The sequence below is a fragment of the Leptopilina heterotoma genome, unplaced genomic scaffold (assembly GCF_015476425.1).
Source record: "Leptopilina heterotoma isolate Lh14 unplaced genomic scaffold, ASM1547642v1 Lhet_372, whole genome shotgun sequence".
NCBI classification, from domain to species: Eukaryota; Metazoa; Arthropoda; class Insecta; order Hymenoptera; family Figitidae; genus Leptopilina; species Leptopilina heterotoma.
Window position 1 is genome coordinate 138,287 of NW_025111050.1, and position 13,787 is coordinate 152,073.

Genomic DNA, 13,787 nt, shown 5'->3' on the forward strand with positions numbered 1-13,787 from the left:
GGTTTCGCCCTAACCTCAAAAATACCCTAAAATCGTTAAAATGGTTACTTTTACAAGTTTACTTATTTATTTTTTTTTGTTCGTCCAAAGTAAATTCTTTATTAGTATTTCATGACTTTACAATCCAGAAGAATGTTAGCATAACAATTAAGGAGCGACTAAAAAGTCTAAAATCGCTCATTCAGGAGGTGAGAGAAAGGCACGACGAAGCGAAGAGGACGGATGAACGTCTCTATCAAGGAATGGTCTGGTCAGAGGAAGCTCGACAGGACCGTAGACTCAGAAGAGATAGATTTAATGCAATTGCATTAAAAACGTTACTATGGTTTTTTTCAAAAAAGAAGATTAAGCAGTCCTGAATCGTCGAAGGACCTTAAGAAGAAGAAGAAGAAGGAGATGAAATCTCCCAAAACTGTCTGCACGTAAGGTTGACAGAGATTCTAACGAAAACCAAGACAGTAAAGTACCTAGCTAATGTCTTAGGAAAGCTCAAAAGAGAGGCTGAACCTGATGTCAGACAGACAAGAGTGGTGGAAGCAATACCCACAAAAAAAGGTGACCTTCTTTTAAATATTGAAGGCTCACTAGGAAAGGAGAAGTTCGCCGAGAAGGTGACAAGAATTGTGGGTGGCCGGGGTGACCTTGGTAAGGTGCAGATGGCGGGTCGAAAGGTCACACTAAAGATCCGTGACCTAGACTGCCTTATTGACAACGCAAAAGTTCAAGAAGCCTTGGTGCAGATTTTAGGAGCACCATCATCCTGTAGAAAGGTGACGGTCCTTGGGCCCAACATGCGTTGCTTAAAGCTTGCTGTTGTGGGCACAAGCTTAGAAGAAGCTGCAAGGCTTGAAAAGTTGGGACGCATAAAGGTGGGCATTATGTCGTGTCCAATCAGAAAAAGATGTATGGGCGTCAGGTGCAATAGGTGCCTGGGATACGGTCACATAGGAAAAGGTTGTAAGGCGGTAGATAGATCGGCTGCGTGCTTTAGGTGCGGTAAGGCCGGTCATAAGTCTGCGATAAGGTTGATGTGAACCATGTTGCAGGCAGCGGGGCATGCGGAGTCTTTAGGTCTGCCCTCGAGGAGACCAAAAAGACTCTCGATAGGACCAAGAATAAATAGTGCGGAAGAAAAACGGCACGTAAGCGTCGCGTGAGCGACATAATAGGACCTTCACCCCACGAAGTTCGAAGCCAATAGGTAGTTCCGTGGGTTGAAGAATAGTCCAGATTAAGACGGAAGTGATTTTTAGTGGATCGACCAGAACAAGAGCGGTCATCCCCACATAACCAAGGATTCTTTACCTAGGTATCTGAATTCACAGATTTTCCACTTTCGACTACAAAAAAACCGTTAACAAAAATTACCAGAAAAATTGCATTCAAATATTTATTTTGGGCCTTCATGTTTTTATTGTTTTTACACGGATTTGTAAGAATTAATTATGGAAAATATTTTTTTAATTTGTGCGTCATTGGTACTTTGACGCCAAAATAGTATATTGTGTGGCAATCGTAAGAGGTCAGAATTGACATTTCCGCCCGAGTTGCACACGATATTTTTTGTCCAAATGCGCGATAAACAAGACGGATCCGTAACTTCAAAAATGAATATGCACTAATTATTAAATGTGTATAAAACATTTTTATTAAGACTAAGGCGAGTCCGAATATTTTTGATAAATTTAACAATAAAATTTTACTTAAAAATTGACTCCGTTTTGATTTGAAGTAATAGAAAGTGATAATATAATAATTAGTAGTATTTATTTAATACTGCTAAAGCAGCGGGCGGAAAAGTCGTTTTTCCACCCGCTAAGGCCATGGAGGCGGGCGGAAAAGTAGGTTTTCCGCCCGCTGTTGGTAAGCGGGCGGAAAAGTAGTTTTTACATTCTCATCACATGAGAAAGTATTAGTTTTGGTCGAAAATTGAATTTTGCAAATTTCATAAAATCTCGACGTATTTGGGTCCCCTGAACCCGAAAAACATGGTCTGGCGAGTACGTCTGTCTGTGTGTCTGTCTGTCTGTCTCTATGTATGTATGTCCGTCTGTAGACCAAAATGTTGTTCCCACGTTAACTCTTTAAAAACTTATCAGAATGTTTTTAAATTCAATACACTTAAAGTTGGTGTAAAAACGAAGACTAAGTTCGTTAACCAGCCATTTTCTTTGAAAATTACAAAAACTACAATAGTTTCAAAATTTTGAAAATTTAATTTTCTCACATTTCAAAGCTATTAACTTTATATTCTTTTAGAATAGGAAAATACAAACATCTTTTCTTTATAAAATTCTTTCCTAAAAACTCAATTTTCGAAGTTATAGTCTCTTAAATGGTCAAAAAAACTAAAAAAAAATCCCAAAATAACACTGAAAATAGAATTTGTAAAAGGAATAAAAGTCAGTTAATTGATTTTGACATTTTCTCACCCTTAATACTTGAAAAACATACTTATACACAAAAAAGTCGTAATTTCCAGAAAAATCTCTCTATATATATTTTTTGTGCGCTTTCTTGACAAAAAATCAATATTCCGACTCCATTATCTCCGACATTTTTGCATATGCGATTTTTCTACCAGAGACTTTTTTTCTCGCCTTTGCATCAGCTACAACTTTGCTGTTGACATCTTTTTGCCAAACCCTGAACTTTTTGAGTTATTTTCAAAAAACTAGTTTTTATTACATGCTCATCACATGAGAAAGTATTAGTTTTGGTCGAAAATTGACTTTTACTAATTTCATGAAATCTCGATGTTTTTGGGTCCCCTAAACCCAAAAAACATGGTCTGGCGAGTACGTCTGTCTGTTTGTCTGTCTGCTTGTATGTATGTGTCACGTCATCGCGACGTATTTGATCTTTATAAAATAATTTTTTGTAAAGTTAGAATCTGAATCCTCCCTTTTTCTTGTACCCCAGACATATCGACTCAAATGTGTGTCATCTTGGACAGACTTTTCTATATATGTTCATCCACGATTGTCACCCTTCTATAAGGTTACTTAAGTATCTAAAGCAGTGACCAATCTACGCACATATTGATCCGAAGGAGTCTTCCTCTGATGTCAAATATGGTCATGTCTATCTTTCTAATTTCCTATTGGTTCTCCCCTTTACACGTGTTATTGAATTGACCCAGGAACAATAAAATTGTAGGTGGTTTGGCGCCAAACGAAAAAGTATATAAGAAGCTACCCTTGCCGAATTCTTGAGTCCAGGAACAGCCTCCAACTTAAAAAGTCGTGTATCACCCCCAAGTATATTGGTCCAGGAACAGCCTCTAACTTAAGAAGTCGTGTATCACCCCCAAGTATATTCGTCCAGGAACAGCCTCCAACTTAAGAAGTCGTGTATCACCCCCAAGTATATTCGTCCAGGAACAGCCTCCAACTTAAGAAGTCGTGTATCACCCCCAAGTATATTAGTCCAGGAACAGCCTCCAACTTAAGAAGTCGTGTATGACCCCCAAGTATATTCGTCCAGGAACAGCCTCCAACTTAAGAAGTCGTGGATCACCCCCAAGTATATTCGTCCAGGAACAGCCTCCAACTTAAGAAGTCGTGTATCTTCCCCAAGTATATTCGTCCAGGAAGAGCCTTCAACATAACTAGACACAAGTCACCACTTCGCGTCTTCTTCGTATCAGTCGAGAAACTGCGACCAAGTTAACAAGTGTATTACCCTTAAACGTATTCTTCGTGTCAGTCCAAAATCTCTTCAAGTATAAAGTGCATTCTTCAAGTCTCAGTCAAGCTCATTCAAGAAGAATTTAATCAAGGAGATAATTACTAATACGACGCACATCTCTATTTTGACGAGGACTGCATTATTTTCGACTTCAACGTCAAATCAATAATTTGACACCTGGACTCCAGACCTTTCACTGTGGCTGGCCCTAAAATATTTCAAAGAAAATCTATTGCCTTCTCTGTCTACGCTAGACGACGTCACTTCTTCGACTTCACACTGTACGAGGTATCACCTGTGGGGTCTACGTCTCTAATAATAATTCTTATAGGTAAGTAACTAATACTTTTACATTTCGTCCCCATCTAAATTCTTGATTGATTCTACAAAGTCCGTATTTGTTTCAGTATCCCTGAAGACATGACATTTGGATCTACTCTTTCTCTCTCACTCTAATTGTAAAAGATTCAAATAAAAAACTTTAATAATATAAGTTCAATTAAACAGTTACTCTTTCTTAAAACCTGTCCCTTGAAATCAGAGTGTTTCGACTCTGTGAATAAATCAGGTATGAATCACTGATGCCGGACAAATTAAATATATAAATTATTTGGAATATGTTTTGTCATTAAGACGTAACATAGTCTAAATATTTTTGGTGCATCGTCCGTTGTGAACAAAAAAGATTGAGTAACTGTAATATTAATTTTTAGTACATTATCCGCTGTGAACGATAAACTTTGTATAATTCTAAAAGCATTTCTTAAAAGAGAGAGACAGATATATCTAAAGGTTTAATTAATGTTCTTTATATTAAATAATTTATGTGTAAAAAAATACATTTTACAAAATACACTTTTTACATTATTTCCAAATAAATAAAAATTAGCATCTTTTCCAAATTAAAAAAAATCAAACATGTCCTTACCCACTAGTCAACAGGTGTCTCTTCGCGATGCACTCGAATTAGTGCCAATTTTTGATGGATCTAATATTCCATTATCGATTTTTATTGACGGTTGTAGTGAAGCGAGACAAATGTTATCACCATTACCTCAAGTTAGTGATGCATTTAAGCGATACGATCCGATATACGAACGATATGCTCGCTTTTTTTAATTATTTGACAGTCGAACTGTCAACATGCTTTTGTCTCAGAAAACCGAGCATCTCGGTTCGTCGAACGAGTATTTCGAGCGCCTCGTTTTTAAAATAGGTTAAATATGAAGTTGTATAGGTAGTTAATAGGAAAATTACAAAATTTAAATATGTAGGGTAGGGTGGGGCATTACTATTCTTGTTTGGATTTTTGAGTCTACAAAATTTATTTAAAAAAAAAAAAAATAATGAGTAGAACCGTTTGAAAGCTTGACTTCTTAGCTACAATTTTGCCATGTATTATTTTGCTGTAGCTCAATTCTGTTGCGAACTACAGCGATTTTACGAAAAAAAATTTTTTTTGATGTCGAAGAAAACGAGGGGCGTAACTATTCTTTCAGCTATTACTGATATAATACTAAAAAATACAATAAATATTGTTTTTATTATCCAAATTAAATCAAATTTTTATCTGTAGTTATACAATATATTAAAAACTACTACCAAGAGTAATAAAATTTATTATTGTATAAAATATATCAAGAAATAAGAAAACATAAAATATTAAAAAAAATTTTCTTATATGTCCATTTCTTCGTCGCTTAAGACACAATTGACGCAAGCCCAGTTTAACTCAATTCTTGAACATGTAACGTGTGCCTTTTCCAAACACGATACGCATGTTTGATAGGAAAGTCCTAAAGAAATGGATTTATTGCACAGGCAGCACTTATCCTCCATACTCAAATCCAAATCACTCTCAGAAGATGAAGGTATTTTTTTTGAACGTCCACTTCCACGTGGTCGACCACGAGGTCGTCCCCGTCCAATTTCGCAGCTGATATTTGAACTGGGCCCAGCAATTGGGCTAATATTTCGCATACTTCCACGAGGTCGTCCACGAGGTCGTCCACTAGGTCGTCCTCGTCCAGTTCCACGATTTTGCGCCGTAATTTCCACTTCTTCGTTTAGAATTACTTCTACAATTTCAGGGTTGATATTTGAATTGCAGCCAGCAGTTGAATTTATATTTCGCCCACTTCCACGAGGTCGCCCACAAGGTCGTCCACTAGGTCGTCCTCGTCCAGTTCCACGATTTTGCGCCGTAATTTCCACTTCTTCGTTTAGAATTACTTCTACAATTTCAGGGCTTATATTTGAATTGCAGCCAGCAGTTGAATTTATATTTCGCCCACTTCCACGAGGTCGCCCACGAGGTCGTCCTCGTCCAATTTCACGTTTTTTCGCTATAATTTCCGCTTCTTTTCTTCGAATTTCTCCCATAACTTCGGGGCTGGTTAATATTTGGGTTCTACCACGTCTGCGACCACGTGCAGTTTCTTTTCGAGCTGGTGCTTTCGGAAACGGCATGATGTTTTGAATAGTTTCGTCCAAATTTAGAGAGTCTAATTCGATTAAATTCGCTCCATCTATTTCTCTTTCTTGCAAATCGTCTTCAATATCACATTCTGCTGCAATGTCAGTCACATTTATTAGTGGTCGGTCAGTGACACTAGATGGTGCAAAATCGCTATCAAAGAAAATGTTTGAATTTGGCGGATAGATACCGGTGCAGCGAAACCCTTCTTCGATATTTGAATGTGTGAATGCTCGAATAAATGGTTCTTTTATAATTTCTGCTAAGTTGTGGATGGTAATGTTTGTAACATAGCGTCGCATCCAATCATCGCAAGCTACAGTAATGGCCTTTTTAAATGGTCCAAAAACACTGCGATCTAGTGGTTGCATCTTGTGCGTGCAATGTGGTGGAAATGACACTACATGAATCCCATTGTCGATGCAAAACTGCATCGCTTCGCTTGAAATGTGCGATTCGTGATTGTCGAACAATAACAGAGTTGGGTTCTGCGGAGATGAATGAGCAGTTTTCTGGAAATGATTCAAAAAATCGAGAAATGTGGATTTTGTCATCCATCCAGAACCATTTGCAGCTGAGCGAGAACCATTCGGTGCATTACGCAAAAATTCCGGCTTATTGCGAACACGTGGAAAAATGAAAAATGGCGGTGTCTTATTTCCCGTAGCTGATACTGCAACCGCAATTGTAATTGAAGTGCCACGTTCGCCTGATGTCATTTTGCTAACTTGTTTGGCGCCTCGCTGTGCCACAACACGACCAGGCTGATGAACTGTGGATAAGCCAGTCTCATCCATATTCCATATATTTCCAGGATCGAACCGCACCTCATCCATCACTTTATTTAAGTTGAGAAAAAATGAATCAACATTGTGTTGATTAAATGCCGATGCTCTAGCTAAGCTTGTGGATTGTGGTTTTCTAAGTGATAAATTAGGATGACGTTTCATGAAACTTTGCAACCAATCTTTGCCGGCCATCTTATTTATTTTCCAACTTTCTGGCATGAAGATGTTAAGTTTTTTGGCCAAATCGTATGCAAGCGAACGGACATTTCCAGTTGTCAGACCGTAAAATATTTCAGAAGACTTTAGTAAGTGAACCATTAATGCATTTTCTTGCTCATTTGTGAAAACCTTTAAAAAAAAGGTCATTTGAAAATAAAATAATGAATCAGTTGTTGCCAAAATAAAAAGTAATAGAACGTTCATACTAACCTGTCTAAATTTATTTATTTCAACATTTTCTTTTTTCGCTGCAATACGCAGTGTTTCGTAGTTTAATTCAAAATTTTTCGACGCTTTATTTATACTCATTCCTTCCTTTATCTCAGACAATGCTTCTTGCAGAACTGGTGATAAAACTCTTGGTCGTTTGCTTACACAAGTTGGAATATTGATGCAATGAAAACGTAAAGTCCCATAGCATAAACCAAATTCTTTTGCTGTTTCTTTTATTGTTTTACCTTTTGATACTTCCTTAATTGCTTTTTCCAAATCTTCTTTGTTAATTGGAGGATTTTTTCTTTTCCAATGTCTTACCATTCTAACCTAAAAACAAACACACAAAAAACATACACTGTTTTGTAGTTTTCGCTGTCGTCAGTGAAAGAATAGTTACGCCCCACCGGACCATTTTTTGAAAAAACACTTGTAAAATTTTTGAACAATAGAATATCGAAAATCCATTATGATATTCGTGTTCAGCACTAAATTTGACTTTAGAAAACACTTACCCGAAATTTTTTCCCACCGTTTATCACTATTAACAATGGCAGACTAAATGAGTGAAAACAAGTAAGCGAGTGTGTCAAAATCACATTTGGGTACCTAACTCCTATGATAGATGGCGCCAGAAGCTCAAATTTGGCATACAATGTTTATTTCACATGACAAGTATACACTGTAAAAAAAACTTTAATCGGATGAATAGTTTTCTCTCCAGGACTAAAGAATAGTTACGCCCCGCGAATAGTAATGCCCCACCCTACCCTATAAAAAAAGTAAACAAAATTTACATTTTTTCAGAAAAAATGTAAAATTTAAGTGCACGTTTTATTTTTCAAAAATACTGTTAGATATAAATTAAATAGTTAATCTTTTTGTTAAAAAGTTCAACAATATTGAAAATTTGTAATTGTAAGTAGGAAATAAAAATAACTAAAAATTTAAGTAAGACAACAAAAATTTCGCTTTAAATATGTAGGTACTGCTGTGAAAAATATCAGAAAAATAATTTTTTGAAATTCTAAATCAAGTTTAATTTAATACTATCAAGTTGATAATATCAAATAAATATAAACAATTAAACAAACAATTCTAAAATATCAATTTCGGATTTTTATTTTAAAAAATTATTTCGTTAAATTTTTTTAATCGCAATTTACAAATTTATTTGAAGCAAAAATATATTCCTACAACAACCTAGTCATAAATAAGTCATAAATGATAAGAATCAAATAATAAGAAATAACATTAAACACAATTAAACGAACAGTATTTTTTTCTCTGCTTTCCGTAAAATGAAAATCCTTTTTTCTTTCTCTTTTTTATAGGTGGAACATCATTTTCCATTTGTTGATTACGTATTAAAGGAAAAAAATTATTTATATTTAATTATAAAGTTTATAAGTGTCATCAATTTTATTATTTTTTAATAATTATTTATTTATTCAAAAGAAGTTTTCTGCTTTATTCTTTGACATTTCAAAAAATAAGTGACAGTTTTGAAGCTTCCGAGAAAATCGTTCGAAATTGTTTATAAAATGAGACGAGACGATATGAAAAAAACAAAACAATATCCGAGATGATCGCCCTGAACTTAACCTTTAAAGTGCTAAGTGTTGAAAAATCACGCTCAGTGCTAACCCCGGTCTGTCAGACCGCTATTCCCTTTTGACAGTTTTTTAGTCATTTATAATTTTTAAATTTATTTTATATTGTAAATATTTTTTACTTTTTAACAAAAAAAGTCATTTCTGTATTATGCATTTATTTATTTTATAAATGCAGTCTATGAGAACTGTCAGTAGAACTAGCTGCGCGTCAAGTTGCGCAGACGTTACTCATGGGAATATACTGGAATATACTTTCACTTAAAGCTAACCCCGGTCTCACAGACCGCTATACTTCAAATATTTATTTATATTATAAAATTTAACGAATAAAAATTTTTGAAAAAGTTGTCTCCTAACAGATTTTTATAAAATATGAAGCTACTAAAAAGTTCAAGTTCTTATTATACTTTGAAAAAAAGTTACAAGCAAAGAAAATTTTAATAGCGGTCTGTCAGACCGGCATAGCACTTTAAAGGTTAACTAGTAATATCAAACGATATCGAGCGTAATAACCAACTATCTTGGATCGTTGTGCATCACTACCTCAAGTAGAGGAAAATTTAGTGAAATTAATTCGGTCAAAATTAATAAGCGAAGCGAGAAAAGCAATTGCAGGTTATATTCATACTACAATTTCAGAACTCGTGAATCACTTAAAGAAAATCTATTTACCAAGCAAAAGTATTTATCAATTACAAGGTGAATTAGGAAATATATTTATGTGGGAAAGTGAATCAGTTTTATCTTATGCTAATAGAATAAAAGATTTAGCAGATCAGATTTATGATGCGCATAAATTTAAAAATAAAGGTACATTAGACGAAGCATTATCAAAATTTTAGAACAAGATGTAGTTTCATGTTTTCGTCGTGGTTTACGTCCAGAATTAGAGATTCGCGTAGGAGATTGTTTAATTTTAAAAGAAGCAACAAATAAAGCACTTGAAGCTAAAAGAATATTAAATGCGGCAGCAGATCTTAGAAAAACAAATTCTTTTAGACAAAATCAAAGTAGAGTCAATTTTGCTAATGAAGAAGTAATAATATGTGAAAATTGTGGAATTAGAGGTCACACTAAACACAAATATCGTAGGTCAAAACAAAATTAATACGAAACACAGTATAAAATTCAACACTCCGTATCTCCTCAAGGTTGGAGAGAACCAATCGATACTACAAGAAGAGGGAACTCCCTTTCGCATAGGCAACCAAGGGAACCCACACAACACATGCATTTTTCTAGATCACCCCAAAATGACTTTAGAAATCAACATTTTCAAAACCAAAATAATTTTCAAGAATTTCGAAATCGAAATAATTTTCAAAATCAAAATAATTTTCAACAATTTCAAAATCGAAACCATTTTCAAAATCAAAATAATTCTCAAAATCGAAAGAATTTCCAAAATCAAAATAATTTTTAAAATCAAAACAATTATCAACAATTTTAAAATCAAAACTTTTGTAATTATTGTAAAAGAACAGGACACACTATTAGTGAATGTAGACGAAGAGAATATAATTAGGTGTATTCCACGTCAGTTCAACACAAAAAATTTTATTAGGTTTTGGGATTCGGTTAAAATTGAGTAAATTATATCCTCTGGTAGTAATAAATAAAATCCCCAAGCGATTTTAAAAAATTTCAAAAATTGGCGGACATATTGGATTTTTAATTTTTTGTACTTTTTTTTGAAAAATATATATCTCTGCTTGTTCTTAACGGATTTTAGTTTATGAACTCTTAAATTGTTCGTATTGAAATATACTTTTATTTAGAAAATTAAAATTAAGAAAATTATTTAAATTTTTTGTTTAAAAAATTAATTTAATTTTTTGAAAAGCCATAGAAAAAATATGCTACCTTCAATTTTGATCATTTTTTTACCATTTGTAGCCATAAATGTGTTGAACTTGTCCTGAAATTTTCATCGTGGGACAGCCAGTAGTTTTTGAGAAAAAAAATAAAACGTAAATCCTCGCATAGCGCTGTAGCGCTCAGTTTTAATGCCGCACGATTGTAAATGGAATTTTAATGACAGTACGAGTTTTTATTAAACTTAGAACTAAAATATGATTTTTTATAGACTAACGAAAAACTGGGGTGGTTTGGTACCCCAGATTTGAAACAATTGTAAAAGGTTACCTTTTTTGTAATTTTTTTAATTTGTCAACAATGTGGCTAATTTAAAAAAATTAAACGGATTTTAAAAGGTAAATAGAGACAATTTTATTTTGATTAAGGCAACTTGAAAATTTAAATATTATTTACAATATATACAAATGTTAAATGATTTTAAAATAGAATCAAAATCATTTATTACAAAGGAGGTTTCTATTTTTTACGGGGGAGTTTCCGAGGTCTTACAGTTTTTCTTTATTTACCTTTTAAAATCCGTTTAATTTTTTCAAATTAGCCACATTGTTGACAAATTAAAAAAATTACAAAAAAGGAGAACTTTTACAATTGTTTCAAATCTGGGGTACCAAACCACCCCAGTTTTTCGTTAGTCTATAAAAAAATCATATTTTAGTTCTAGAGTTAATACAAACTCGTACTTTCATTAAAATTCCATTTACAATCGTGCGGCATTAAAACTGAGCGCTACAGCGCTATGCGAGGATTTACGTTTTATTTTTTTTCTCAAAAACTACTGGCTGTCCCACGATGAAAATTTCAGGACAAGTTCAACACATTTATGGCTACAAATATTAAAAAAATGATCAAAATTGAAGGTAGCATATTTTTTCTATGGCTTTTCAAAAAATTAAATTAATTTTTTTAACAAAAAAATTTAAATAATTTTTTTAATTTTAATTTTTTAAATAAAATTATATTTCAATACGAACAATTTAAGAGGTCATAAACTAAAATCCGTTAAGAACAAGCAGAGATATATATTTTTCAAAAAAAGTACAAAAAAATTAAAAATCCAATATGTCCGCCAATTTTTGAAATTTTTTAAAATCGCTTAGGGATTTTATTTATTACCACCAGAGGATATAATCTACCCAATTTCAACCGAATCCCGAAACCTAATAAAATTTTTTGTGTTGAACTGACGTGGATTACACCAATAATCAGTATAAACAGAATCAGGGAAACGAGTAAAGCCATCCCAAAACAGGTGCGTTGGGACAGGCAAAAATGGAATAAATATTCCTAATAAAAAAGCATCTGATAATTTAGAAGTGATTCAAATCAATTATACCAAGGGAAATATTATTCCATCTATTTTTATTCAAAATTGTTCAAAACCACTTCATTTAATGATTGATACTGGTGCAGGATTAAATCTTTTAAAAGAAAAATGCTTGATTCCTCAATGACAGTTAATACACTTAAAAAATTTCAACTTACGGGAATTAACCAACATCCAGTTTATACAATTGGACAAATAAAATTAAAAATTTTCGATTACCCAACTATTTTCAATATTATACCTAACGAAGTCCCTATAGAAGAAGGTGGAGTTTTAGGCTCAGAATTTTTCACTGATAACAATGTTAAAATTAATTATGCAGAAAAATGTTTAGAAGTCAAAAACAAAATGTACCCTTTTGCATCAAAAGATTTTATAATTTTACCACCTCGATCAATATCAGACATATTTTTATTTGTTGAGAATACTAATTTAAAAGAAGGCTACATCCCTCTTTTAGACACTGAACAAGGAATTTACATAGGAAACGCTTTAGTTACAAATAATAATGGTAAAGCATATGTCAAAGCAGCAAACACATTATCTAATTCTGTAAAGTTACAAATTCCAAAAGTAATTTTAGAAGAATGTCAAATATCGAAAAATCTTGAAGAATCAAATAAAAATGAGCAAAATAAATTAAACATGGGTAAGAATTCCTGAAGTGGCCCCCAATTTTCTTTAGGGTAAGGAACGTAAATGATACCTAGTGTTTTTCATAGTCCATGACGGCACTAAGAAACCCCTAAAACGATTTTTCAAAATTTTAATTTTTTTAAAAGTTATAAACAATTAAAGTTTTTTGCACTTTTTTTTAAAAATTGAATATCTTGAAAAGTTCTGGACCGATTTCAATAAAATTTATATTTTCAGAAAGCTTAGGAAACGTACTTTCCATAAATATATGAAATATAAATAAAAAGTGTAATTTGTTTAAACAAATTATATTTTTTATTGTTAATTTTATAAATAAACAATGTTCTCGGTCGATTTTACCAATTTTTTTTATAGAATCATGAAGAGGGACTTTTCATGATTGTATAGCAAAAATAAAAAATTAGGATTCTCTAAAAGTTTAGAAGATTCAGTATTTTTAGTCCCGCCGCGCGCGAGCCGTCCGAGTTGATCACGCTCTCAGCGCAGCGCGTCTCTCGCGCCTACAGACTACCCCAACCCAAGAAAAATTTCTAACTACAATAGTTAATTAAAAAATTAGTTACTTATTTTATAATACGTATATTATTATAATTTTTATAATAATAATAATAATAATAATAATAATAATAATAATAATAATAATAATAATAATAATAATAATAATTTATATTAAATTTATAATATATAAAATTATAAATAATTTAATTTAATAATAATAATAATAATAATAATAATAATAATAATAATAATAATAATAATAAATATTATTATTATTATTATTATTATTATTATTATTATTATTATTATTATTATTATTATTATTATTTATTAATTAATAATTCTGCATTACAAAATAAAAAAGTCTATAACCCTAAAGCAAATGTTAGTTATAGACTTTTTTATTTGTAAAGTTGAATTGTAAGTCT

General features: G+C 32.5%; 1 protein-coding gene across 1 annotated transcript; it reads right to left on the minus strand.

The window, feature by feature from the left end:
- Positions 1 to 5,367: 5,367 nt before the first annotated feature.
- LOC122505826 lies at positions 5,368 to 8,129 on the minus strand. The gene is made up of 2 exons (XM_043617673.1): positions 7,384 to 8,129; positions 5,368 to 7,302 (listed from the first exon to the last, which is right to left on the minus strand). The coding sequence occupies exons 1-2, from the start codon at positions 7,708 to 7,710 to the stop codon at positions 5,368 to 5,370; spliced, it is 2,262 nt and encodes a 753-aa protein (XP_043473608.1). The 5' UTR covers positions 7,711 to 8,129.
- Between the last annotated feature and the right edge of the window lie 5,658 nt (positions 8,130 to 13,787).